Source organism: Azolla caroliniana, unplaced genomic scaffold (genome assembly GCF_043228905.1).
Source record: "Azolla caroliniana isolate FFs.n. ecotype wild unplaced genomic scaffold, voAzoCaro1.0.p SCAF_10, whole genome shotgun sequence".
Classification (NCBI taxonomy): domain Eukaryota; kingdom Viridiplantae; phylum Streptophyta; class Polypodiopsida; order Salviniales; family Salviniaceae; genus Azolla; species Azolla caroliniana.
The window spans coordinates 16785830-16811012 of NW_028230445.1; the positions used below are offsets into that span (position 1 = coordinate 16785830).

Consider the following 25183-nt stretch of genomic DNA (forward strand, 5'->3'; position numbering starts at 1 on the left):
TGGAAAAGTAACATTTTTTATCTTTTTGTGTTCTAAATTATAAGAACCGGTTTTTGTTTAAAGACTCAAGAATTTGGTTGTTATTGAAATATTTTAACTTGATAGGTGAAACTCGTAATTTTGTTTATACATATGATTATGTAAAGGTTGATGTCATTGTATAGCACAAAATTTTAATCAAAGTATGATATGCAATGGGTATTGGAACAAATATTATTGGAATTTCTAATTAGAAGTAACCATGTGTTATTTGTATATAAGTATGAGAGGAGATCTTTTATGAGCATGATCTCCAAACTACATATAACATGTATTGTTTTATGCCAATCCATGGAAATTTAGGAGCAACATATGGACATCAATTAGCCTTTTTAATTTAAATATCACAAGTTTGATTTAATAAGCCAATTGGCATAGTAATGCTATAAAAGTCAAGTAGGGAATGTCTCATGTGATGTGTCCATTGGATTCGAATTTCAACCTATATTCCATCTTCCTGTAAGAAGCCCTGAATATTATAATTTAAGCAAGATATATCTCCCTCCTACTTTGAAAGTGTCGTGCAATGTTTCGAGCTTTGACTCATGTCTTTCTTCACTAACAAGGTGGAGCACATTGCTCCCAGGCAATAGAGGACTATTTTAAACATAAGTACATGGAATACCCAAATCTGTTTTCTCTCTCCAAAGACCCTTAAGCTTATAAGATTCATTTTAACTTGTTAACAAGACCACAATATCAAGGTTGAACCTTTAATCCTATCTTACCTTTTGGTAGATTAGCCATCCATATAAAAGTAAGCATTAAAATTAATTATCAAATGAATTCACAATATCAAAACGATTCTAGATTTAGGTCTGGTTTCTTGGCCTCTCAAATGTGGACCATATCATTCCCATGATTCTTACGAGAATTGAACTCCAAAAGTGTTCGTGTGTTTCAATGTAAATGAAGACCTTACAGACATAACTTTCTTGACAAAAATTATTAAGCTATTAAATTCCAAGCACACTTTCATGAATTCTCAATCAACACAAAATTAAATGAGGAAAAATCATTAATCATCATGAACAAAAAATGTCAACTTCTACATCCACATTAGTGTCCTAGGTTTAAAATTCCAATCACTATATTCACTTCAATGTTTTTATTTGGTATGGTTATAAGATCCATCCTATGATCTCTTATCAAATGTGTATATGCAAAGTACCTAGCAAATAGTGCACTTATGAATCATGATTTATGAATGAGAAACATAATGCTAAATGTGGTTCTATGTTAGTATTAAGAAAACCCCTTGATAATTATGTGATTCTCATTCTATGATCTTTTGCCAAAGATGGACATCTCGCTAGGAATAATTTAAAATGCCATTTCATAGTGTTCAAATTAACCCATACGTGCAGACAAAAAATATAAGCATTTCTATTACCTTGAAGTCCTCCAAAAAACCATCTAGTTCCTCATTACACCTACACAATGGAAATGGAATAGAGACAAATGGTTTTTGCAAGGATTTCATGAAGTTGGAAAAACACAGGATTCTTTGTTCACTTTGAACAATTCATTACCTGCGTATAACTCATGGTATAATCCCCATGTTTCAATAGTAATATTTCAAGATTTTGACATGCTTGCATACTCATCTAGCGTTGATGACAAGTTTGCGATATCTAACCATAGAATGTGGTCATATGGATTAAGGCTTCCAACTGAACCAATAAGGTGCTTATTGTTGGAGTATGAGATTAATATTTCTTGCTTAGCCTTAGATATTCATAAATATACCTCCAATGCATGACCACGAATACCATGAAACTTGGTACGTGACACTCCCTCAATACACCACAAGCATCAATATTCAACATCATTGGGATCTTAAAAGCTTAAATCATAAAAGAAGATAAATGACATCATAAACTATCCACATCATCACCAGCAGCATGCTTATGTTCTTACTCCTTACTCAGTAAGAAACAAATATCATAAAAGGGCGTCCCAACCACATCATCATGGCCATGATAATCAACATCAAAACACATATTGGTCATCAAGCCTTTCCAATCGTCAACACCAAAACAATCACGAACAATAGAATCTCATTGAGGAAATCCGAGCCCCTCGCAATAGTGTGCCTATATCTTCCGCATACACCAACTATCTCACAGCATCCAAATAATCACCTCAATAACCTTGAGGAACATCTCTTATATCATGCTCAGCTTCATTAGAATAACCACGAAACCAACAAGCATAAAATCAAAATACATCTTCCCTTTTGTTCATGCATTACTTTATCGGTTTTCCCATCATGCATATTTACTTTCTTCATGATAGAATACAATACCCAACAGCAAACTTAGCATCGTCGAAAAACCAAAGCCTATGCTCACTAACTTTCCTTCCATTCTTGATGGGCAATCCTCATTGCCTCCTTTCCCCAAAGACTATTAGCATGTTTATGACCTAAGCAATCTGAAAGACTGCTAGCGCATTTACATCAAAAAGCCTTCTGGCATTGTAGCTCTTGAAAAATATTCTGAAAATTCACGGAATGCTTGTAATCTACCAATCGTTTGAATAGATTGGGTTGGGGGTATATCCCTCATTCCACGGATTTCCAATTGACAATGTTAAGGAACAATACTCTAGGTACCTTGTAGTGCATAACACTAAGAATAGTGATAATTGTTGTTCTAGAAAGCTAAATTTTATAAGGTTGCAAAAATGAAACTTAAAAGATATGCCCCAAGGTTACAATAACTATACTTGAGCTCTTCATTAAGTACTACATAATCTCAAGCAATAAGAACTTGAGGCTCTATATTCGGATTTGAAAAAAAAAGAGTTTCACTTCAACTAAACAAATGCGAGAAACTCATATGAAACATTAATTATGATTAACTCAAAGTGAAGGCACATTTATTTGTCTTCTCACACAAGAACAAAAAGATAGCAGTAACTAAATAAAATTAAGGCATTGTTACTGGCCAGACCACAGTGAGAAAACATCAATCTTTTTACATTATAGGAGATAGACTTTTAAGATTCGAAAGTATAAACATGATGGTCATAGTGATAGACATCTTGTGATCTGTGGCATGTTGTTTGATTATTGGGTAATGCTATGGGTCTGATGTTGTGTTTCAAGGTAATAAAAAAAATCCTTATTTCAGTTTTGAGATGATGATACGTTGTCTTGATTTGTTTGAGTTTGAGTCCACTATGAGCAATTGATAGTTTACACAATCGCCAAAATACAGTTTAAAACATAGAAGCAAATCCATATTTTTATCTTTTTCTCTATTACATGGAAAGCAAAGAAAAGAAGTGACGATGAAGGAATTACAACAAGAATGTATAGGACTTCCGTCATTAGGAACTATCCAAATTTGACACTTCAAAAGATAATAAAAAAATCAGAAAAAGAAAAAACAAAAACCCTACCTATTTTTTGCATCTCTGTAACACATTGTTCACTTTCGACCCTGACCAAATAAGGGTAATCAAGATAGTAGAAAAATGGGGAGAAACAAGAGCTTAATTAGGATGGGGGAGGAGAGGTAGAAGATCACTTATCATCATCAACACCATGATTTGGCGGAATTGGAGGAGAGTGGAGGAGTTCGAACTGCTGCTGCTGCTGCTGCTGCTGTTGTTGTTGATGATATTCGATGGATCCATAGCTCCTGCTCCTCATGTTCCTGCGTTCTTGTTCTTGCAGGCGATGGACAGCTGCGATACCTGCTGCGGTCACGAAACCCACCAACAGCAGGAACCCGCCGGCCTTCCCCATCTCCATCTCTCCTCCTTCTCCTTCTCTTCTTCTTCTTCTCCTCCTCCTCCTCCTCCTCCTCCTTCTATGCGTATGTAATATGTATCTGTATACGTATACGTATACGTGTATTTGTAAATTGTACATGAGTATGTATATGTATATGTATACGAGTATGTATACATATGTACGTATGTGTATTTGTACATGAGGATATGTATGTATATGTATATGTATATGTATATGTATATGTATATGTATATGTATATGTATATGTATATGTATATGTATATGTATATGTATATGTATGTGCATGTGTATGTGTATGTGTATGTGTGTATATGTATACAGTATATATATGACATTAAACACAACCAATGGCTTATGCATAGACACCCCCTTCGGGATGCTAAGAAGTATCAGAACACTAGGTGTGGTGGGAGTTCCATCAATCCATCATCATCCTCAGATGTGATCTCGTGTGAGTCGTATCCACTCACTCGCCCTTGTTGTCGCACAACCATCCATCCGGTCGCAGAATGAGCAGGATGGTGGGAGTTCCATCAATTCATCATCATCCTCGGATGTGATCTCGAGTGATTAGTATCCACTCACTCACCCTTGTTGTCGCACAACCATCCATCTGGTCGCAAAACGAGCAGGATTTAGCCTGTGTAGTTTTTGCAGTCGTTTGATGTGTGAACACAATATGCTCTTAACACAAGTGTATAGAGAATTGGAAAACCATTGCGTGTTTCCAAATTGTCACACGGGGTCAATCCGAGTCGTCAATTGCTTCTCCTACTCCGAGGAACATTATTTGATGCGAAGGAACTAAATAAACAATGATAACTTCAAAGTGAAAACTTAACATTTGAATCTGACTACATATTCTATCACAAACCTTATTGCCCAATCTTCCTCTTCGGGAGAACCTAGTTTCTAGATCATAATACAAAGAGAACCCATATCTAAGGCCAAAACAAAACAAATATTGGCAATGCCGAAACAACCACGTCATACAAGTAAACGTATTGGAATGAAAAAAGTCAAATCCAACCACAAACACATATGTGTGAGTAAACATTATGTGTATGGATGGAGTAGGCGAAGAAGCCTATGTTACGCACACGGGCTCTAACTTCTAGAAGGAGTGGAGGAAACATGGAAGCGAAAAGTGCTAAGTTGTGATCAACCTCATGAACACATACACAGTGAATTCTGTGTGTGTGTGTGTGTGTGTGTAGAAGGAAAGCAAGGTACTGTCATTGATAACTTGACTCTACCCCTTCTATTGTCACCAATAACATGATTCTTTGGGTAAGCCGAGTAACCTAGTTGTGTCTTCGATAACCCAGCTCTGCCCCTTCTACTGTCTCCATTAACTCAACTCTTTTGGATAACCCGAGTAACCCGTCTTTGTCAAGGGTAAGTTGACAAAGACACCAGTAATCCGACTGATTTGAGTAACCCAATTGAAAATTTGTGTTGAGTTCAAAAACTTTTAAGTTCAATTTTTTTTTTCCCAAAGATCAAAAGCATATTCACATATCAAAATATTCGAGTTTTACACATATAAAAACTTCACCATGAAAATAAAACGTGGAATCCATCACCAAATGTAAAACAAAAAGTTAGAAGATCATTCCAAACATCATTCCGTCTCAAATTTCATACACAATTAAATTTTGGGCAACAAAAGTTCGAAGCAACAAAATTTTAGCTACTAGGAAACTTAAAATGCCACAAAAGTTCAATCAAGGAAACCTTCAAAGATCACACACATTCTGCAAAACCATAACCACCTAACCTTTTAGACTTCAGAGACACGACAAATTATGGCCACCATTAAAAATTTTGTGGCCAATTTTTTTTGAAGATACTAGAAACTTCAACTTACACAAAATTCCAATCGCGAAAAGTTTCGAATATCATACCATATCCAATGTTGATTTTGGAGACTAAAAACCTAAAAACTCAGAGACCAAAAACCTAAAAAACCATTGGATAGAAACAAAAAGTTCGAGATCATGGCTCTTGTGGGGAGGATGGCAAAATACAACCATAATTTTTGCATCAATCAACATTTGCGTCACTAAGTCAAGGTCATGCCATCACAATGTGGGCACAATGCAAACACCGAACATTCTCGGTCTCACATATGGGCAACTACCTCTTAGCATGACAAGTGCATCTTTGTAGTCTTCCAGTGTGTGTTTTGGTTTTTATTTGGGGAGTTGCCAATAACTTATTGCAAAATGTCAAGCATCACTCCTCTTTTCACACCAATTTGTTGCTTCCGATTTATGGATTATGTTTCTACCTCATTTGTTGATTTCGGTGCACTTAAACCATAAAACTTTTTCTTCAGATCTACGACTTGTTACATACAATACCCGTCAACAAAACCTATTGAAGGATCCTAACCCTTGCTCGAGCAACTAAACAACTTCCCGTGTTTGATGTATTTGAGACTTCCATCATTCCACCTTAATGGTTCTACATTCATCTCCATGACAGTTATTTCCTTCATCTCCATGTATGTTTATGTGATATCATCCATTCACATCAGGGTTGTTTAACCTATAAATGGTAACGAGCCACGTAGGGTTACTACAATGAGTTGGTGTAGAAAGTAGCGTGCGGAAGCAAGTATAAAGACAGAACAGAAGGGAGAACACTCAGGTTTAATGGAGAGCTTGAGCTTACACAATATACGCAGGAGAGACCGAGAGAGTTGGAGAGAAGACACCAAAAAGGAGAATATATTATTAAAGACAAAAAACCAATACATATATGTGTTCAATGAACACTTTGTACAAGCCCTAGAAGGACTGACTGGAGTACTGACAGTACTTCAATGCTCATTAAGAGCTCCTACACTAACTCCCAAATATATTCCTCACAGAATATCTTTCCTAACGGCCTGACCGATCGGTCCTAGTCGATCCAGTCCTCGGCTTCTTCAGCCGATCCGGCCCATGTTGAGCTTGTCTCTCAACACTCCCCCTCAAGCTCAACTTGAGGCTCTTCGGGATCTTCACATCTCTGGTTCCTCTGGGCTTCACGCCTCGCTTGCGCTCCTCGACCTGTTCGACTCTGCGCGCTTCGACCCTTACGGTCGGCTTGTCTGCTCATGTGACCCTTATCAGCTATTCTGTTGTTGCGGTGTCGACACTTCTTCTGCTACCTTTTCTTCCGCTTGGGCCTCGGTTGATTCAACTTGTCTGAATCAAACATCCGAACCGACTCGGCTACTTCCGATCGGTTTTCGCTCTCGTCCGAGTTGGCTGTCTCCAACTCGTCTTCGGTCTTCTCGCCCTCGATTGCGTCATCTCCCCCATGTGTGGTTGGCTTCGGCTCTCTCCTTCGGCTGCTCCCCTTCTGTCCACTTTCGGACTTTTCCGTGGATGCGCCCTCGGCTTCTTCAGCCGATCCAAAGTCGAACTCGACAACCAAGTCAACCGACTCGGACTCGGTGTCGCGGTCTCCGCTCCTTTCCTGCTGCCTTGCTTGGTCGTTCGGGACTGTTCTCCCCCTCAAGTATGGCACGTCAAGGTGATGCAACCCGAGCGCACCTGAGAATTGCCGCAACTTGTCCAGACCAAGAGGCTTTGTGAAGATGTCGGTAGTCTGCCGATTCATCGGCACATACTGAAGTTCGACTTCACCGGAAAGGACACGCTCACGGACGAAATGGTAGTGCACCTCAATGTGCTTGGTTTGTGCGTGGAAAACGGGGTTCTTCGCGAGCTGGATACTGCTGAGGTTGTCGCAGTAGATCGTCGTCGGATCTGACACCTCCGCTTGCAGGTCCTTAAGTAGCCGCTTCAACCATATGGCTTCGCATGTCGCAACAACCGCTCCTCGGTACTCAGCTTCGATGCTCGACAGTGCAACTGTCGGCTGCTTCTTACTGCTCCACGCGATCGCGGCACTCCTGAGGGAGAACGCGTATCCGGACATGGATCGGCGATCGGCGGCGTTGCCTGCCCAATCAACATCGGTGTAGCCGACTAACTGCGCGGTTGCACCGGTCCGATATAGCAGTCCTTGGTCCTTAGTGCCACTTACGTACCGCAGTACGCGTTGCGCACACCGAAGGTGCTCCTCGGTAGGTCCCGCCAGGAACTAACTGAGCACTCCGACCGGATAACTGAGGTCGGGTTGGGTGATGGTCAAGTATATGAGGCTTCCGACAATTTGTCGGAACCTCGTTGGGTCGCATACCTTTCCCGTATCGGGACGAAGCTTGACGGTTTTGTCCAGAGGAGTCGAGACGAACTTACAGTCGGACATCCCGAATTTGAAGAGCATACTCAGCACATAATGACGTTGGCTAATCAATATGCCTTCGGGGGTACGGATCACTTCGATCCCGAGGAAGTAATGAAGGTCCCCCAGATCCTTCATGTCGAACGATGCCGCAAGCTGAAGCTTCACGCGGTCGATTTCACCTAGGTCGGCGCCAGTGATGACCAAGTCATCAACATACAGTAAAATACTAACCGGTCCGAGTCGACCTTTCCGGATGAACAGGGAAGAGTCTGATTTTGACGTGACGAAGCCCATCCGACGCAGTTGTTGCGTGATCTTTGCGTTCCAGGCAAGCGGGGCTTGCTTCAGTCCGTAAAGGGACTTCTTCAGTCGGCATACTGCCGAGGAGTTCGTTCCGGAGTGAAATCCGGGGGGTTGTACCATGTACACCTGTTCCTTAAGGTCACCTTGCAGGAACGCATTCTTTACATCCATTTGATGTAGGTGCCACCCCTTCGCCGCGGCTACTGCGAGCAAAACACGGACGATCGTCATTTTCGCGATCGGCGCAAACGTCTCATCGTAGTCGATGCCGTGTTTCTGCGCGTAGCCCTTTGCCACTAGTCGAGCCTTGTACCGGTTAACGGAGCCATCGGTGTTGTACTTGACCTTGTACACCTACCTACACCCGATCGGTTTTACCCCGGTTGGTGCGTCAACCAGGTCCCAGGTCTCGTTCTCTGCCAATGCGTGCATCTCTTCCTCCATCGTGGCATGCCAATTCGCGTCTTTAGCCGCTTCTGCGTAGCTCTCTGGCTCACGCACTTCCGCTAAACGGGTCATGTACGCATAATGATGCGCCATGTACTCGTATCCGAACCGCAAAACAGGATTCTTCTGGCGGGTAGATCGGCGTAACCTCGCATTAGCCGATGTCGAGGCCTTCTCGGTCGACGCAGACTTCACCTTTAAAGACCCGTCACCGGTTCCCTCGAAGTCGGACTCGCGTCGGTCTGACTCGTTCCTATCCGTGCCGGAATCCGACACCTTCTTCTTCCCTTTCTCTTTGCGCGTAAGCCGTCTCCTCGGCTTCCTACGCGGGGAATGCATGGCCGAGTCTCCACTACTCGCCGGCTCTTCATCGGACTGGTCGTACCGACTCAGTCGTCCAATCGGTCCACTTAACCGGAGTGAAATCGGACTCTCTTCGCGGGTCTCGATTTCGGGCTCATCCGGAGGCATCTCGGCCTCGCTGACCTCATCGTCAGAGCTCGGATTGGAGTCGAGGTTCGTAGTCGGGGGCAGGTACCAGGACGCGGACTCGTCAAACACAACGTCGCGGCTGACATGCGCTTGTTTGGTGCGAGGGTTATAGCACTTATAACCCTTCTGCTCGTCCAAGTAACCGACCAAGATGCATTTCTCGGCCTTTGCGACCAGCTTCCTCCTTTTCTCCTTCGGTACATGCACATACGCAATGCTACTGAACACCCTCAAGTGTCGTAAATTCGGCTTCGTTCCGAAGTATAGCTCGTGCGCCGACACCTTGTCTCCGATTCGGTTCTGGATGTATACCGCGGTCCTTACCGCCTCGGCCCAATAGAACTTGGGCAAGCTCTTCTCCTCCAGCATTGCCCGTGCCGCTTCCACAACTGACCGATTCTTTCTCTCGGCCATGCCGTTCGGCTCCGGCGTGTATCTACAACTGAATTCACGGCGAATTCCTATTTGTTGTAGGTAACCGTTGAATTGACCGAAAAAGTACTCTTTCCCGCCATCCGACCGCAGGCACTTGATCTTTCGTCCCGTTTCCGTTTCCACGAACCCTTTGAGGTCCCGAAAGCAGTCGAAGACTTCGTTCTTCCTCTCAATGAGGTAGATCCACGTGTGCGGCGTGTGATCGTCGATGAAGGAGACGAAATATCGGCTCCCACCAAGACTAACGTTTTGTGCCGGCCCCCATACATCAGAGTGTATAAGGTCGAGCTTGTTCCGGCTCCGGTTTCGCTCGTTGGGGAAAGGAAGTCGGTGTTGCTTCCCGAGCTGGCAGGCTTCACAAATTTGTGCCTTTCGGCCACTAAACTTGGGCAATCCGAACACTACCTGTTTCGATTGCAAATCTTGAAGCCGCTGGTAGTTGACGTGGCCTATCCGCTTGTGCCACAAGTCGATGTCCGACTCGGCTTTTTGTCCCTTTGCGAACATTGCGGTGCCGCCGTCAGTGGAGTCGAGGATGAACATCCTCCCGTCTCTGCGCCCTTGCGCAATCACACGGCCTTCTTCCTCAATGAAGCACCCGAGGTGTGTAAACCGAACCTCCATCCCTTGGTCGACGATATGTCCGACCGAGACCAAGTTTTTCGTGATTGTCAGAACGTGCAGCACGTTCATGAGTTTCCCTTTCTGCCCGACATGGCTAAGGGGAACTTCTCCGACATTCGCGATAGGATGTGGAGTGTCGTCTCCTGTTGCGACTACTCCAGGTTGTATCGGTTTTTCAAGGTACGAGAACCACTCCTTATGGCTCGTCATGTGGTTTGACGCGCCGGAGTCTACGTACCACACCTCGTCTGATCTCAGGGTGCTCTGTTTCATTGAGTTTGCTTTGTGTCTCGACACGAAGGCAGACCCTTCTCCGGCTCTCCCGGAGTCTTCGGCGTAGTGCGATCGCTGCGGATTTCCCTTGTCGGTATGTCTGGAGCCGTTTCCGGAACCGGTTCTCTCCGAATCGGCGCGCTTCTTCCAGCACTCACTTTCCCTGTGGCCTTTCTTGCCACAGTACTAGCACTCCGCGATGGCCTTCCCTTGTCGGTTCTCATCGCTTCGACTCCCCCTGTTTCCGGAGGGTCCGGAGTTGCTGTCGGCATCACTTCGGTGCCTTCTTCCTTGATCTCGTTAGCCGCCTCCATTGCGCGCTGACTCGCCTCGTCCTCCACGTCCACGAGGCCTATCTCCCTCCATGTACAACATTCTGTTGTCGGTGTGCGTGCTTGTAGACGCACCCGTGTGGTTCTCCTCTACCAGGAGCATCGACTGTAAGTCGAAAAAGGACGGCGTATTCTCCCGAGTACACACAGTCGTTCGGAACGCTCCGAACTTCGACGCCAAACCTCCGAAACAGATCTGGACCATCTCGCTCTCCTCGATGTTCACCTCTATGGAGGCGAGGGAGTCGCAAATATCCTTGATCTTTGAGGTATAGTCCGCCACCGACAAGTCGCGTTGTCGTAGGTTGCTCAACTCCTGTCAGAGCTGAAGCTTCCTAATTGTGGTGCTCGCGACGAAAATCTTCTTCAGATTCTCCCACGCCCCCTTCGGCGTCTTTGCATCCCGAACATAGCTCAATAGTTGATCGCCCACACACGACGTGAAGCAGTATAATACCCTGCTCGCCGATTGCTCCCACGACGGAAAGTCTCTGTGTGTCGATTCGGGTGCCGCGTCATTAGCTCCTTCGACATAACTCCAGTAGTCGTGCCCGATCAGGTACTGGTGCATCTTGTAGGACCAAGACGCGTAGTTGGTTCTGTCGAGCTTCTCCGTTGGAAGCAAGCTTGCCATGCCTCTATCCATCGTTCTTCTTGTTCTTCTTCAACAAGATGTGTCGGCTGCAGAGAGGTTCTCAACCATCGCGCTCTGATACCATGTAGAAAGTAGCGTGCGGAAGCAAGTATAAAGACAGAACAGAAGGGAGAACACTCAGGTTTAATGGAGAGCTTGAGCTTACACAGTATACGTAGGAGAGACCGAGAGAGTTGGAGAGAAGACACCAAAAAGGAGAATATATTATTAAAGACAAAAAACCAATACATATATGTGTTCAATGAACACTTTGTACAAGCCCTAGAAGGACTGACTGGAGTACTGATATTACTTCAATGCTCATTAAGAGCTCCTACACTAACTCCCAAATATATTCCTCACAGAATATCTTTCCTAACGGCCTGACCGATCGGTCCTAGTCGATCCGGTCCTCGGCTTCTTCAGCCGATCCGGCCGATGTTGAGCTTGTCTCTCATCAGTTGGGTTACTACATTGAGTTGGGTTATTGGAATGAGTCGGGCTACTACATTGAGTCGAGGTTACTATGATGAGCCGGGCTACTCACTATTGAAAAATTGATTTGGCTTATTGCGATGAATCGGGCTATTGAGATTAAAATTTGAGTTGCGTTGTTGCTCCAAGTTGGGCCACTGAGGTTTATGTTGAGTCGAGTTATTGCAACAACTCGAGTCGGGTTACTTCTTCGAGTTGGGCTATTGATACGAGTCAAGTCGGGTTACTTAGATGAATTAGGCTATTGTCATTTGAAGGGTATAGTTACTCAGGGTAACGTGCTGACTGTGATCCCCTCACTAGGCCTCTTTATGATCTAGTGGCAAATAGGCACATCATATCTATATACACCATATGTATGTATGTATGTAATAGATATGTACGTTCATGTCTATTTGCACCTAACACATAAATAGGGTTGGCAAGGGAATCACAACCACTACGGTGTAGGTCACTCAAGGGCGTGTGCAATATGCACCGTCCAATTAGGATTAAAAATAAATAAATTCTTGTTTTGGTCGCCCGACTCAAAGGCGGTTGCTTGACCATGTTAGAACAATTAATAAAGTAATAAATAAAAGTAATACTAAAAGTGAATGGTTTAGTTATTAGAGTCATTCCTTACATTTAATAGGTGAAAAGTTTGAATATTTGACATTTAACTTCTTTCTTTTTTAGGGTTTTGACATTTGATTTTGGAAATTTAGCAACTAGCAATTGATTCTTGCATGTATATTAATGTATTGCTCCCATTGACGAGGAAGTGAGTAATATATGATTGATTCAATATGTGAAGCTTATGAATCAATATGTGTGTTACATATCAATCACACCATTGGCAATACAACATTTCTTTCTAATGCACATTTTCATTAGATTATATATAGTTTGCAACAAAAATACAAATGCAAAACCAACTTACTATAATAAGGAAACGTGTTTCAAATCAAACCACCATTACACATAAGGTTCAAATGATGTTTAAGAAAAAAAAAAATTGTTAGACTAGAGGAAAGTAATGGAATCAATTATACATTACAACACATACAATTATTCATTTATCAATCGGCCAGACTATCTCCCCCCTTTACAACAACCACAACTTAAATATTTTTAATACTTTTAATGATTCAATCATTGGACCACCTGACTAGGTATCCTCTCCATACTTTAAAATAACCTTCACCGTTTCAAGCCTAATGAAGTGTCCTTCATTTCCTTACTAATTTACAAATGTGACCTTCCAATTGTTACATATCCGTTAGTCTAAGCAATAATCTACCTATTATTGGCTTTAAATTGCTCTTTATGATTGTCCAAAAATTGTCCAACATATTATACGATCATACACACAATTATCATATGCACCTTTAAACATCAAATATGATTGTCCAAAAATTGTCCAACATATGTTACGATTATACACGCAAATTATCATATACACCTTCAAACATCGAATATGACCGGAAAGATAAAAAATGAAAGATATTTGATTAATAAGGGTATTTGATATACAATGTATGGTGGGCAACCATTGGCATTTTCCAAAATATAAAATGTTACAATTTACAATTTTTGGTAATATTGCATCGATGATACCAAATTTACAAAATCCTAATTGATCACGAATACGGAAATCCCCAAACCCTTTGTGCCCACTTTGCGACATTGATCCAAAGGCGTTGCACGTCTTCGTGTTCGAACCATTTCTCTATGCTCTGGAACCAAATACGTATAAGAGCCAAGATCTATAAATTCCACAATTGACATCCAAATCAAATCATATTTACAAAATCTAGAGATGTCCACCCAAGAGTAACTCCTCTACTGGCATTTGTATGGTCTTCATGACATAAAAGCCCCAATCCCAACCATTTGGTTTGTCCAACCTCTCTCCACCCTTAGAATTGTCGGATGTACAACTTCTATTTTGTCTTCTCATGAATATCCTAGAACCAAAGCATCGGTTAACATACATGCATCACTAGCAATAAAAAATTATTTTTGACATATATCCCTTCACTTGGATATAGGTCATCCTTATCACAATCCAACTACTCTTCATATTGGACCTAACAACCATCTATACAATCAAGCAAAACCAATAATCAAAAATCAAATTTAGTGGAACATGTCATACATACATATGGAGGTGATTTTGGGTAATAAAAAAAAATCTTCCAACAAAAGATGAAGGTGAATTATCTATCTTGCATCAATAATCTCACAGAAATGTATGACACAATATCAACATTAGTATATACTACTCCCCACAGATACACCTTCAATCCGCATAGATTTGATCGTGATTTGGATCCTTGACCTTAATTTTGCATTTCTCCATCTTTGATATCAGGGAGGTTGCAAAATGACAATCTTCACAAATACGTATGTTCTCCATGTTTAATATTGCCTGAAATAGATTGCAATACACAATGTAATCATGGAGAACAAGTGAAGAGCCCTTTCAATCTCGCCAAGTTGAGCATATCCAGCAACGTTGTCCTATTTCGGAACCATTTTCATGAAATATATGATTTACAGTCTAAAAAATTTGCAAAACAAGTAGAAACAAATAAAATACTAACCTATGAAGTAAGTTGGTGGCAATGAAGATGGTGTTCCAAATACACATCGACAACTGGCTGACCCGCTGCTTTTGTTTCCCTGCCTCAAAAACCCCTACAATCTTGTTTAAAAAATGTGACAAAATGACAGGTTTTAGGGGTTTATACTTGTTGTATCAGTTGGGTGACCGAGGTGGTGATAGTTGGGTGACCATATTTGGTTGGGCGACCGAGCTAGTGATAGTTGGGGCGACTCACGAGTAGTAGTCGGGTGACTACTGACAACTTTTTATTTGGCGCGTTTTGGTTTCATCCAGATCGGGGACGGTGCATATAGCACGCGTCCTCAGTTGAGCAATCTGCACCGTCCGTGGCCGCGATTCCCTGAGCAGCCCTATTTACATATGATTTAGGTGCAAATAGACACGTCGGATGTATGTATGTATGTATGTATGTATGTATTGTATGTATGTATGTATGTATGTATGTATGTATGTATGTATGTATGTATTGTATGTATGTATGTATGTATGTCTTGTATGTATGTATGTATGTATGTATGTATGTATGTACTCATATGGTGGATGCTTCTGCTTGAGCCTTGAATTGTGCTGCAGGAAATCCTCCCTCCTGAACGAAGAAGACGCAGAATCTGGGTGTCATATTCTTCAAACAGCAAGAAGAAGAAGAAGGAGGAGGAGAAGTTGGAAGAGGAATATGAAGATGAAGATGAAGGTGAAGACTTTATGGCCAGGGAAACTCTTCTTCTGTCTGTGTGTTTATTTACTTGGCCATGATGCTTCCTTCTCATACCTGGTAAGTTCTGATCATACCTATCCACTTGATCTTTTAAATCCTTTCAATAGTTTCAATCCGGACATGTTTTCTCCTCTCTTGATTCGTGTAAGCTCGGACTAATTTAAATTAAAGAAGATCACGCGGTTATGTTCTCCCTCTCCCTCTCCCTCTACTTCTCCGTCTCGCTCCTTTCTTTCTTTTTCTTATCAGAATCAAATATGACCTTCGTTTCTTGCAACATCACCTTATATACAGAGATCTTGGATATTCTTTGACTTGTGCTTAGGTCTGGATAATTTGTTAGAGATACAGATTTACTGTTGATCAAATAATGTATTCAATTTCCTCTTCTTCTTGGTCGTTCATGCTTTCTCCCAAGCTGCTTGTTTGACTGCATCTATATTGATGAGAAGTTGAACTGCAAAGTTGTTGTCCAAGGATTCTCCAGAAATGTATTTCAAATTCGAATTTTGTTTATTCTACTTCTCAACAACTATATTGATGATAAGGCTAACTTTAAGGTTTTTTATTGATCTTTCTTTTGTCCTTCTTTGATTAAATCTATATTTAGAAGAACTTGAACTTAAAAAAAGGTTGTAAAATGAGAACTAATTTCTTCAACAACATTTATATTTATGAATTTGAATTAAAATCTGGTTGTAAAATGATTCTAGAGAAGTAAGGTCCACTCGAGGAAAATATTTCTTAAGAGACTGTGACACTAGTATAGAGTGATTTTAGTAATCATCAATTTTCAGCTGCTAATAGATACTACCAAGAGAATCGCACCAACGTACCCCAAGTTTTTCATTATCTTCTCTGATGGTCCCATGTTTTTGGCGTTTCTCTAGATGCCAAAAACAGAAAAACAGAAAAGGGTATGAATTGACTGTGTAAATGCTCAATGAGCACATGGAATTGCTCAAAGAGGGGCTAATAAAGGGCATTTGGGGAAATAATGAAGCAGTGTGGACATAAAGAAAAACTCGGGGTATCTCAGGCTTTTCTTCTACTATTAACAGTGCCTATTGACTGACATGAATTATTTTTTTCAATTGCTAGCGTGATACTAAATTGTAATATGCTTTAGTGACACAGGATTATACATATGATGCTATGCTTGCATAATAGTTGCAAGGGTTTTAGTTAAAGATCAAAATATGAATGATATACTTGTTATTTCTGGATATTTCTTACTTGTTCGAAGTCTTTTTACAAGGGGTGACTGCTTTTGGTCAGGAGGCTTCAGCAAGCAGAGCCAATCCATAACCATGACATTCATTGTTCAAGGGAACGGAGCAGGACAGCTTGGAATGTTATTGATGAGGTACATCAATCTTCTTTTATTAATTGATCAAGGTTTATTACAACAATTGTGTGTGATAAATTTTATTAAGGAAAAACTCTGAAAAACCCTAGTTTCTATTTATTTTTTGAGAATTTTGCAGTGCACACACTGAAAGAGAGAAAAAGGGGATGCATTGACAACATAATCACTCAAATAGTACATGTAATTGAGAATTAAGAGATGAATTGATCATATAATTGCTGAAGTAGCACATATAATTGGTGGAGAGGGGGTTGAACAAGGGCATTTGATCAATGCAGAAGTTCTAGATCGTATAATTATTTGGATTAATCGCTTAAATAAAAATAGCATGCATAATCATGCACCACATGCGACATGTATGAGTGTATAACTGCATCATTTCTACCATATATAATCTATATAACTGTCTAATTATTGGCTTTCTGAAATCTTTGACACACACAAGCTCAGTACAATATGTATGTTGCCTTTAATAGGAATACATGGATTTAGGTGTACCTAATGTCATGTGTGTCCTCTCTAAAAGAAAATTATCTGATCTAGTCACATATTATTATGAGTATTCACTGGTAAATAACTAGGACAGGGTTACGTTTGAATATAGCCAAGTGTCTAGACAATATAGATCTATTCTATTATTGACATGTAACACACTTCAAAGGTCCATGGTGGGGGGTCAACCCCATCTACTGCATTGGCATCTCAGTGGTTTGCATCCTTCTTGCTACTCACAGCTGTCAATTCTCCCTGCTAGTGCTGCTACAGACTTTGTTGGCACCTGACAACCTCAACTCAATCTGATTCTCTGTTGCTACACGGAACCACTGTTGGATGAACCTTGAAATAAGATAAATGACAATGCTGTCACTTGGTTAGACCATTCCACTAGTGCAACCTTTTGTAGGCTGCAATAATATATCTAAATGGCCATATATTATTGCTAACATTCAGTTGAAATGCCATGTTGTAATTGTACATTTTGGATATATTGAAATCATATACCTGTCTGCAATAAGTACTATGCATTTATGCAATATTTAAAATTTTATCCTCTAATATTGCTCTGAAAATTTGTGCAGTACTTGCTTCCATTTGTGAAAGAAGCCAAATATAACATTCCTGAGGCTTGTAGGCTTCATCCCAATAATGATATTTTTAGAGAACAAGAGATGAAGAAAGAGCATATTTCAACAAGTCAATGGCAATGTTCTAATTGCAAGAAAATGTTTCGCTCTGAGAAGTATTTGGATCAACATCTTGACAACCGACATCGTGCTTTGCTTAATTATGTGAGTACATCTAATCAAGTTGATGTAGCAAACACCTTGTTTAGTAGTCTTATAGACATGAACTTCCTTCCCTGCAACCTAAATTATCCTTTATGTTTACGGAATTTTTAGAAAATTCAAGCTTACGATGAATCTTAGGTCTGATGGATAATATAATTAGCTATTATACCATCTCTGAAGTGAAAAAAGTAAAGAGGTGCATGCCAACAAGTTGAAGATGTGCTTGAATAAGTTGAATCATTGTAGATACATGACCAACAGTTTCCTCAACTTCTGTTTGTTCCAATAGACTGGGTGATAACAAATTTGACAGTTGGGGCTGAATAGATGAGATGGTATTGACCTCATTATTGGAGTCCACATACGGATTCTCTTGCTAGTCCCTTTATTAGTAATTAATCACCAGATCTCAATTTCTCGACATGGCCCAAAGCGGATTATTCATCAAATCGAACGCAATGCTTCATTATATTCTAAATGGCTATTAATTCTATGGAGTTTTTATTATGCAACTAAACTGGTGCATTTTTCCATCCACAGACTCGTGAACGATGCTTAGCAGATATGTGTGGGGCACTTCATTGTGATTATTATGACACCTTAAAGCAAGCAAAGTACATCAAAAGAAAATGCAGCAGTTCAGCATCTGGAAAGAATCTACATTTATGTGAGGTCTGTTCTGTTGGATGCCTGCTCACTCAAGTAAATAGTATGTACTTGAAAAGATAATTCATATAATAATTTTAAGACTGCTGGAAGATTTGGCCTGATATACATATGCATATGGTATAGCACAGATCTATCATGAATAATTAATTAGTTGATTTTGAAAAGATTTTAGACCTTCTACTCATGGATATTTAATTTTATTTTATGGTAGAGCTTAGCAAATACTTGTTTCCCTCCAAAAGAGAGTGCTACATCACGGAGACTTCATGGTATGTAATGTCTGCTGTTGACGTACATCATACAATATTTTTATTTTTGTATCTTGTGCACATTATTTTACAAGAGTATCATGTATGTTTCATTTTTATATTCCTTTGAAATATACCTTTTTTATTGATCTTAAAGATATCCCTTTTTTATTGATCTTAAATGTGCGACCAAGTCTACTTGCCCGTATCCCAATATAGAATCTTTGATAAACCACAAGCTAAGAGAAGTGATAGTTCCAAGACATCTATCACTAATTCTAAAATGTTGATATTTAATATATCCGATTGAAGGGAGTGATCAATTTGGCACTTAATTCCTAGTGTCTGAATGACCATAACATCTAAGACGAACTGTCCTCTTGATGCTTATTTTTCCAGTATCAGATAAATGCTAAACACAGAGATAATCCTAGATCTGAAGGGTTGACTGAAATGTACGCAATAAAATCCCTGGGAGAAGCATGCTATGAGGTGTTCCTTCTCCTTCTCATTTACGGAGAGTGGTTTGCGTGAATCTTTTCTCCAGAGATTTTGCTACTGTTTATGGGGTGTACGCATCTCTCTGGTAGATGTTTGGGATAAGCTTGCGCTGTTCCTGAATTGCGGATGATTTATTTCCAACTTCTATGCAATATCTTTTTGTTTGGATGCTAGTTCATATTAGGCCGCCAATGAGTTGTTGGATGCAGCCTTTTGGTCATGATTTCACCTCTGTTTTAATCATTATTTTGTTTGTGTCAGCCTGTTTTATATTATACAAATATGAAAGTGGTGTGGAGGTGAAATAAGACCACGGAACCCCAAAAACCATAAAACTAGCTATCCTACCCCCTTCTCCCCACGGGATCCAAACAAATACAAAAGTAGCTATGCTGTCCTGCTTATACCAGTGTTACCCAGAACAAAAACAAAGCCAACTATGTGCCCTCTTATACACTGAACTTGGATTTGTTAGCTTGTCTATATACTCTAATGTTTGTGATAGAAATGTCCTCCAATGCCAAAGGCATTTAGGGATTGTTTGCTAGAACTTTATTACATTCTCAGAACTTTTGAGCAGCCCAGAAAACTTACTGCCTCATTGAGTATATGTTGGAGCAAGTGAGAACAGTCAATCAATATAGCATGTATAATCTTGACTTTATATCCAAACTTGTCCATCCTCTAGCTTGGTTGTCGTCTCAATGGTAGTTTTGTGTGATAAACTTCTGTGAATGAGTGCTATGGTCTTCCTAGGTTGCTGCCACATAGGTGCACAAGTCAATCAAAGGCTATACAAGTCTGGTCTCACTCACAACATTTGAGGTTATCATAGATGGGCAATAGCAATCAGTCCCGCATCTTAGCCACATCCATCTGGAGCACACCCCCCTCATTGTTGTGGACAAATGAAGGCCAGTATCACCCGCCATTGAATGTGCTTCAGAGACCTCCGTCTTGGATCAGCAAGTGTTGGTCATGTTTGGAAGGCAGAAGTTTCAGTGAATCTAAACTCAGAATATTAATGTGAATAACTGGTACCTTCGGCAGTTTTACTAATCCAGCCATATTTATTTTGATTTTTTCTCAAAGATGAGGCAACATTTGAAGAGGTAATCTGTCATTTGGTCTCATAGGCCATTGTCAGCTCTTAAAAGACATTGATATATATTTCTTTCTCATAGGCCATCATTGAAGGTGATTCCCTCATGCCAGAGACCTGTCTCTCATGGATTGGCTCATATTGGAGGTCTTTTGAAGACCAAAGTTTCAGTCCTTCTAAAACTTAAGAATACTTAGCTAACGACAAATTTGCTAATTTAGTTGTATCCATTTGGTTTCTAGAAATCGGCAACAGTTTGGTTTGGGAGTATCAAACTCAAACCATTTAACACTTATTGGAGGTCGCAAAAGTTTCAGTCCTAAACTTCAGAATGGTAACTTAGCTATTGACAAGGACATCAAAGTAATCCATTCCAACCTTTAAGTGTCTTGTTACCTTAATCCTTCATAAGGAGAGAAAATCTCTCAAGAATGGAGGCAATGATGGTGCATTTGCATCTAAAACCAAAGACAAGAAGAATAAATACCCACCTGAAATCTCAAGCATGTGATCGAAGTATTTAAGTCAGAAGAAGTTCAAGTGAAAGAATGCTTACAACTTATTTGGGCATTATCAATACAAAATGAACACATTTCTCCAAATTGTTTCAAGAAGAAATAATATCAGCAGAAGGTGGAAAAGGTAAAGCTTCATCAGCTGAGAGAAGCAAGACTAAATAGGAGGTCATTTTTCCTATTGAGGTTCTCAATGACGGCAGGTCAAGAACAGAAGAAAGGCATCTTAATGCAAGTATGATTAAGTCAGTCAAATGGATGGTAGATAGTGAAGCAACTAATTTCATGACCAACGAGAGAGATTTCTCGGAAAATCAAGAACAATTAGGGCTTCTTATCTTTGCATCAGATAGTATGTGATCATCAAATCTGAGTGTAAAATGTGGTTTCCAAATCATTACAGGTAAAATAGATATTACAATTAAAGATATTTGTATGTTCTTGTGGTTATAGAAGTCTAGTATCTGTAACTCAAGCAATCAATAACAATCATGGGGTATATTTTGATGGTGCTTCTGTTAATTTATCTCCAAAGACACATGTCGTTGTTGCAAAAGGAGAAAGAGAAAATCTTTACCTTCTAAAACACTTTGATGGGAAACCTGAAGGGTTGTAAAGTTTTTGCAAACATTCAACCAGTGTTTTTGTCACAGCTTCAGTAAAAATTGAGGGCTTTTTCATATGACATGTAAGAATTATATGCCTGTCAATCTTTCCCGTAATGGATGATATAGGCTGTATAAATCACCATATTTTGCTAGATGCCTCATGTAAAATAATAGAGAGTGAGTAGCATTTGCATATAAAAGACTGGGAAGTTGATGCCACAGTGGCCATGCACTGCTACTTTATTATCATTATCAAGAACATATGATGACTCACTGCCTTGATGTATAGCTTACACAAAGCTTGCTTTTGGTTTATTATTCTCAAAGACGAGAAAACATTCTAAGATGTAACAATTTATTTGGTAGTCTAGGCTATTTTGGCCTCTTAAAAGACATCCATGTATCTTTCTTTCTCCATAGCCAAGCTTTTGCACTATTTGCTAATTTAGTTGTATCCATTTGGTTTCTAGAAATTGGCAACAGTTTGGTTTGGCTCAAAATTGTTTGGGAGTCTCAAACTCAAACCATTTAAACCATTTAACACTTATTGAATGTCTTTCAAAGGCAAAAGTTTCAGTCTTAAAATTGAGAATGGTAACTTAACTAACGACAATTTTGCTAATTTAGTTGCATCCATTTGTTTTCTAGAAATCGGCAACAGTTTTGTTTGGCTCAAACCCATTTGGAGTCTCAAACTCAAAACCATTTAAAACTTTTGAAACTTACACCAAATAGAGCCAAACATTGAAACCATTTAAACTTTACGTTTAAGAGGCAGTCAAACGAAACCATTTAAAATCAAACCATTCAAACCATAAATTGTTTAGCAAATACTTTTCATAAAAGTTAAAATTGAGAATCCACTTAGAAAATGAAGAAAAACGTAAAAATAAGAAAGCAACGCTCTTAAGATTTTACAGCATGAATTATTTTGAAACTTAAGCCAAACAGAGCCAAACATTGAAACGATTTAAACTGAACCATCTAAGAAGCAGCCAATGTAAATCATTTAAAATCAAACCATAAACTGTTGAACAAATACATTTCATAAAAGTTAAAATTGAAATTCATCAACTTTAGAAAATGGAAAAAATATGTAAAAATTAAGGAAGCAAAACTCTTAAGATTTTACAACATATGATAGAGGGGATAGTGTTTATGATTTTTATGTTAATTTATAATGTCAAATGACCTGGTTTCAGCGGGAGAAATCATAAACCATTAAACCAATACAAATTCAAACATTACTATTAACTCCCCAAACCAAACCAAACCATTTTCAAATTTTGGAACTATAAAGAAACTGTTTAAGCCATTAAACTATGGTTTCATTATTTGGTTTTAGCTAAAACCAGACTGTCACCACCTATTGCTGCATGTTTCTCAAAGATGAGTCAACATTTTGAAATTTCATGTCTTGTTCAGGTTCGTATGCCATTTTGGTCTCTTAAAAGACGTTAATGTCCCTCTCTCATTGTCTATTTTCGTTTGCTTTGTTGTTTTGTCTTCTTTTTTCCTATATCCTCGAATTTAAACTCTTATTCATAATTGTACTTATGCCTATGAATCCAGAAGCATTCTTAACAACTAAGCTAGGCACATTATCCATGTGCTGATGAAATATTAGTCTTATGAAATTTTCCCTTACAGAAATGGTGGATTTCTACCTTGCCACTTGCAAATTAGCTTGCTCTTATTGGTTTGGACATCAACTTGTGCTTATTTATTGAGAAAAACCCAGAAATAGGTCTGAGCTTTCATTTAGTTCCCTAAATATTCCCAAATTTTCACCCTCAAAAGAGAAAAAAGGGCTGAGTCAACCATGTACTTGTTCGAGTATTACATATACTTGCTCTAACTGCAGATAAAATCTCTCTTTGGGGAGATGACCACAGATATTTGGGCAAATAATGAAAATTAAGGGTAATTTGGCAAATAAAGGAAAAATTGGGGGTATTATGATGCATTTTTATGTAGATTGTGCATGATCCACAAAATAAACATGCAAATTTGCCATCCATGTTGTTTAATCTTAGATTGTATGGGAGAATAGGCATTGGTGATATTCTAGTACTTCTGTTGCTGTGTGCAGATTTCTTTTTACGCCAGTTTTGTGATGCTCACAAATGCAAGAAAGGGGTTAAGCCATTTGCACGCGGAAATGGAGTAAGTTCTTGGCTTCTCTAGTTATGAACTTTATTTAAAAACCATGATTCTTGCGCTGGATATTCTTAATGATACTCATGTTTTACCAAGGCAATAATTCTTTTATTTACAGAGATCTGGAGATAGAGCTTTGTACATTGCATTGTTTGTTTTTATATGTATGATATTGCTACTTTACTATGGAGGGATCTATGCTCATATACGGTCAGTATACATATACTTTTACATGCTTGCATAGTACATGAAAATATTTAAAAAATGAGAAACATGTTCATTTCACTTGATTGCAGAGAATTGAGCAAGAACCACATCCAATTGAAGAGGATTCAGAAATTGAAACCACATCAGAGGTAGAATATGGATGGAGCATTAACTGCAGAAGCTATGAAAAATAGAGGTTTCATGTAAAAACCATTATTTGCAAGAAATTAATGCTTCTTTGGTTCAATGAAATTTCTCATGTGTGTTCAACAGTGCTCATGATAAAAGTGTCCTAAAATTTGCACTTACCGTAAAGTAGTTTATCCTTCCTTAATAAGGGGTTGGGGGAGGGGAGGATGATGAAAATGAACTTAATAGAAGGTATGACATTAGTGCCTTACGGCCAACAAGGAGTGCGGGTCAGTACACCGCTCGAATACGGAGCATGTCCACTCTCGATAGCAATGCGAGTGTTGGGTGACCACCAAAATATTCATCTCCTATTAGAATAGGAAGTTCCCCGATTGAGATGCGAGTGTTGGGTGACTCATATTAGTTGGAGTAGAAATACTTGTACCTTTTTTTTCAATTTTCTGACACATTTACACCTTAAGGCATAGTACATAACATATCGAATGCATTTGCAAATATTCTTTTTCATACATTTGCAAACGAATGCGTATGTTATGAAAACATGTGTTTTTTTGTGTTTTTTTATGTTTTTTACCTTGGCTTTCATACCTCAAAAAAAGTTATACCTTATAATAAATAATGAAATACAAAAGTATGGTATTTACCATACTTCGAGGGTGTTTACCATACTTTAATACGAATGCATGTATGGTACGAATAGTTCATACTATGCCTTAAGGTACCATTTTGGGTTCATTCTCTTGATAATTGGGAAGGTTGTTTCTTAGTTTCCCTCTCTAGAAAGATGCACTTGATGGAATTCCTTTTTCTTGATAGAAAGATGCACTATAAAAAATAAATGGCAAAAGGCAATAGGTGGGAGTACCACATCATCACATTAAAACCCATTGCACAAATTGTTGCAATCACATACATACTAGGGGAAATGGCATTCATTGGTAAATTCCA

The 25183-nt window shown here is 39.5% G+C and overlaps 1 protein-coding gene across 1 annotated transcript; it reads left to right on the forward strand.

Annotated features, from left to right (window-relative positions):
- The first annotated feature begins 15220 nt into the window (after positions 1-15220).
- Positions 15221-24354, forward strand: LOC147859231 (uncharacterized). The gene is made up of 8 exons (XM_087325662.1): positions 15221-15471; positions 16693-16780; positions 17863-18072; positions 18613-18744; positions 18953-19010; positions 23808-23881; positions 23994-24085; positions 24172-24354. Exons 1-8 carry the CDS (start codon positions 15449-15451, stop codon positions 24233-24235), a joined length of 741 nt encoding a protein of 246 aa, XP_087181788.1. The 5' UTR covers positions 15221-15448; the 3' UTR covers positions 24236-24354.
- Positions 24355-25183: the final 829 nt, after the last annotated feature.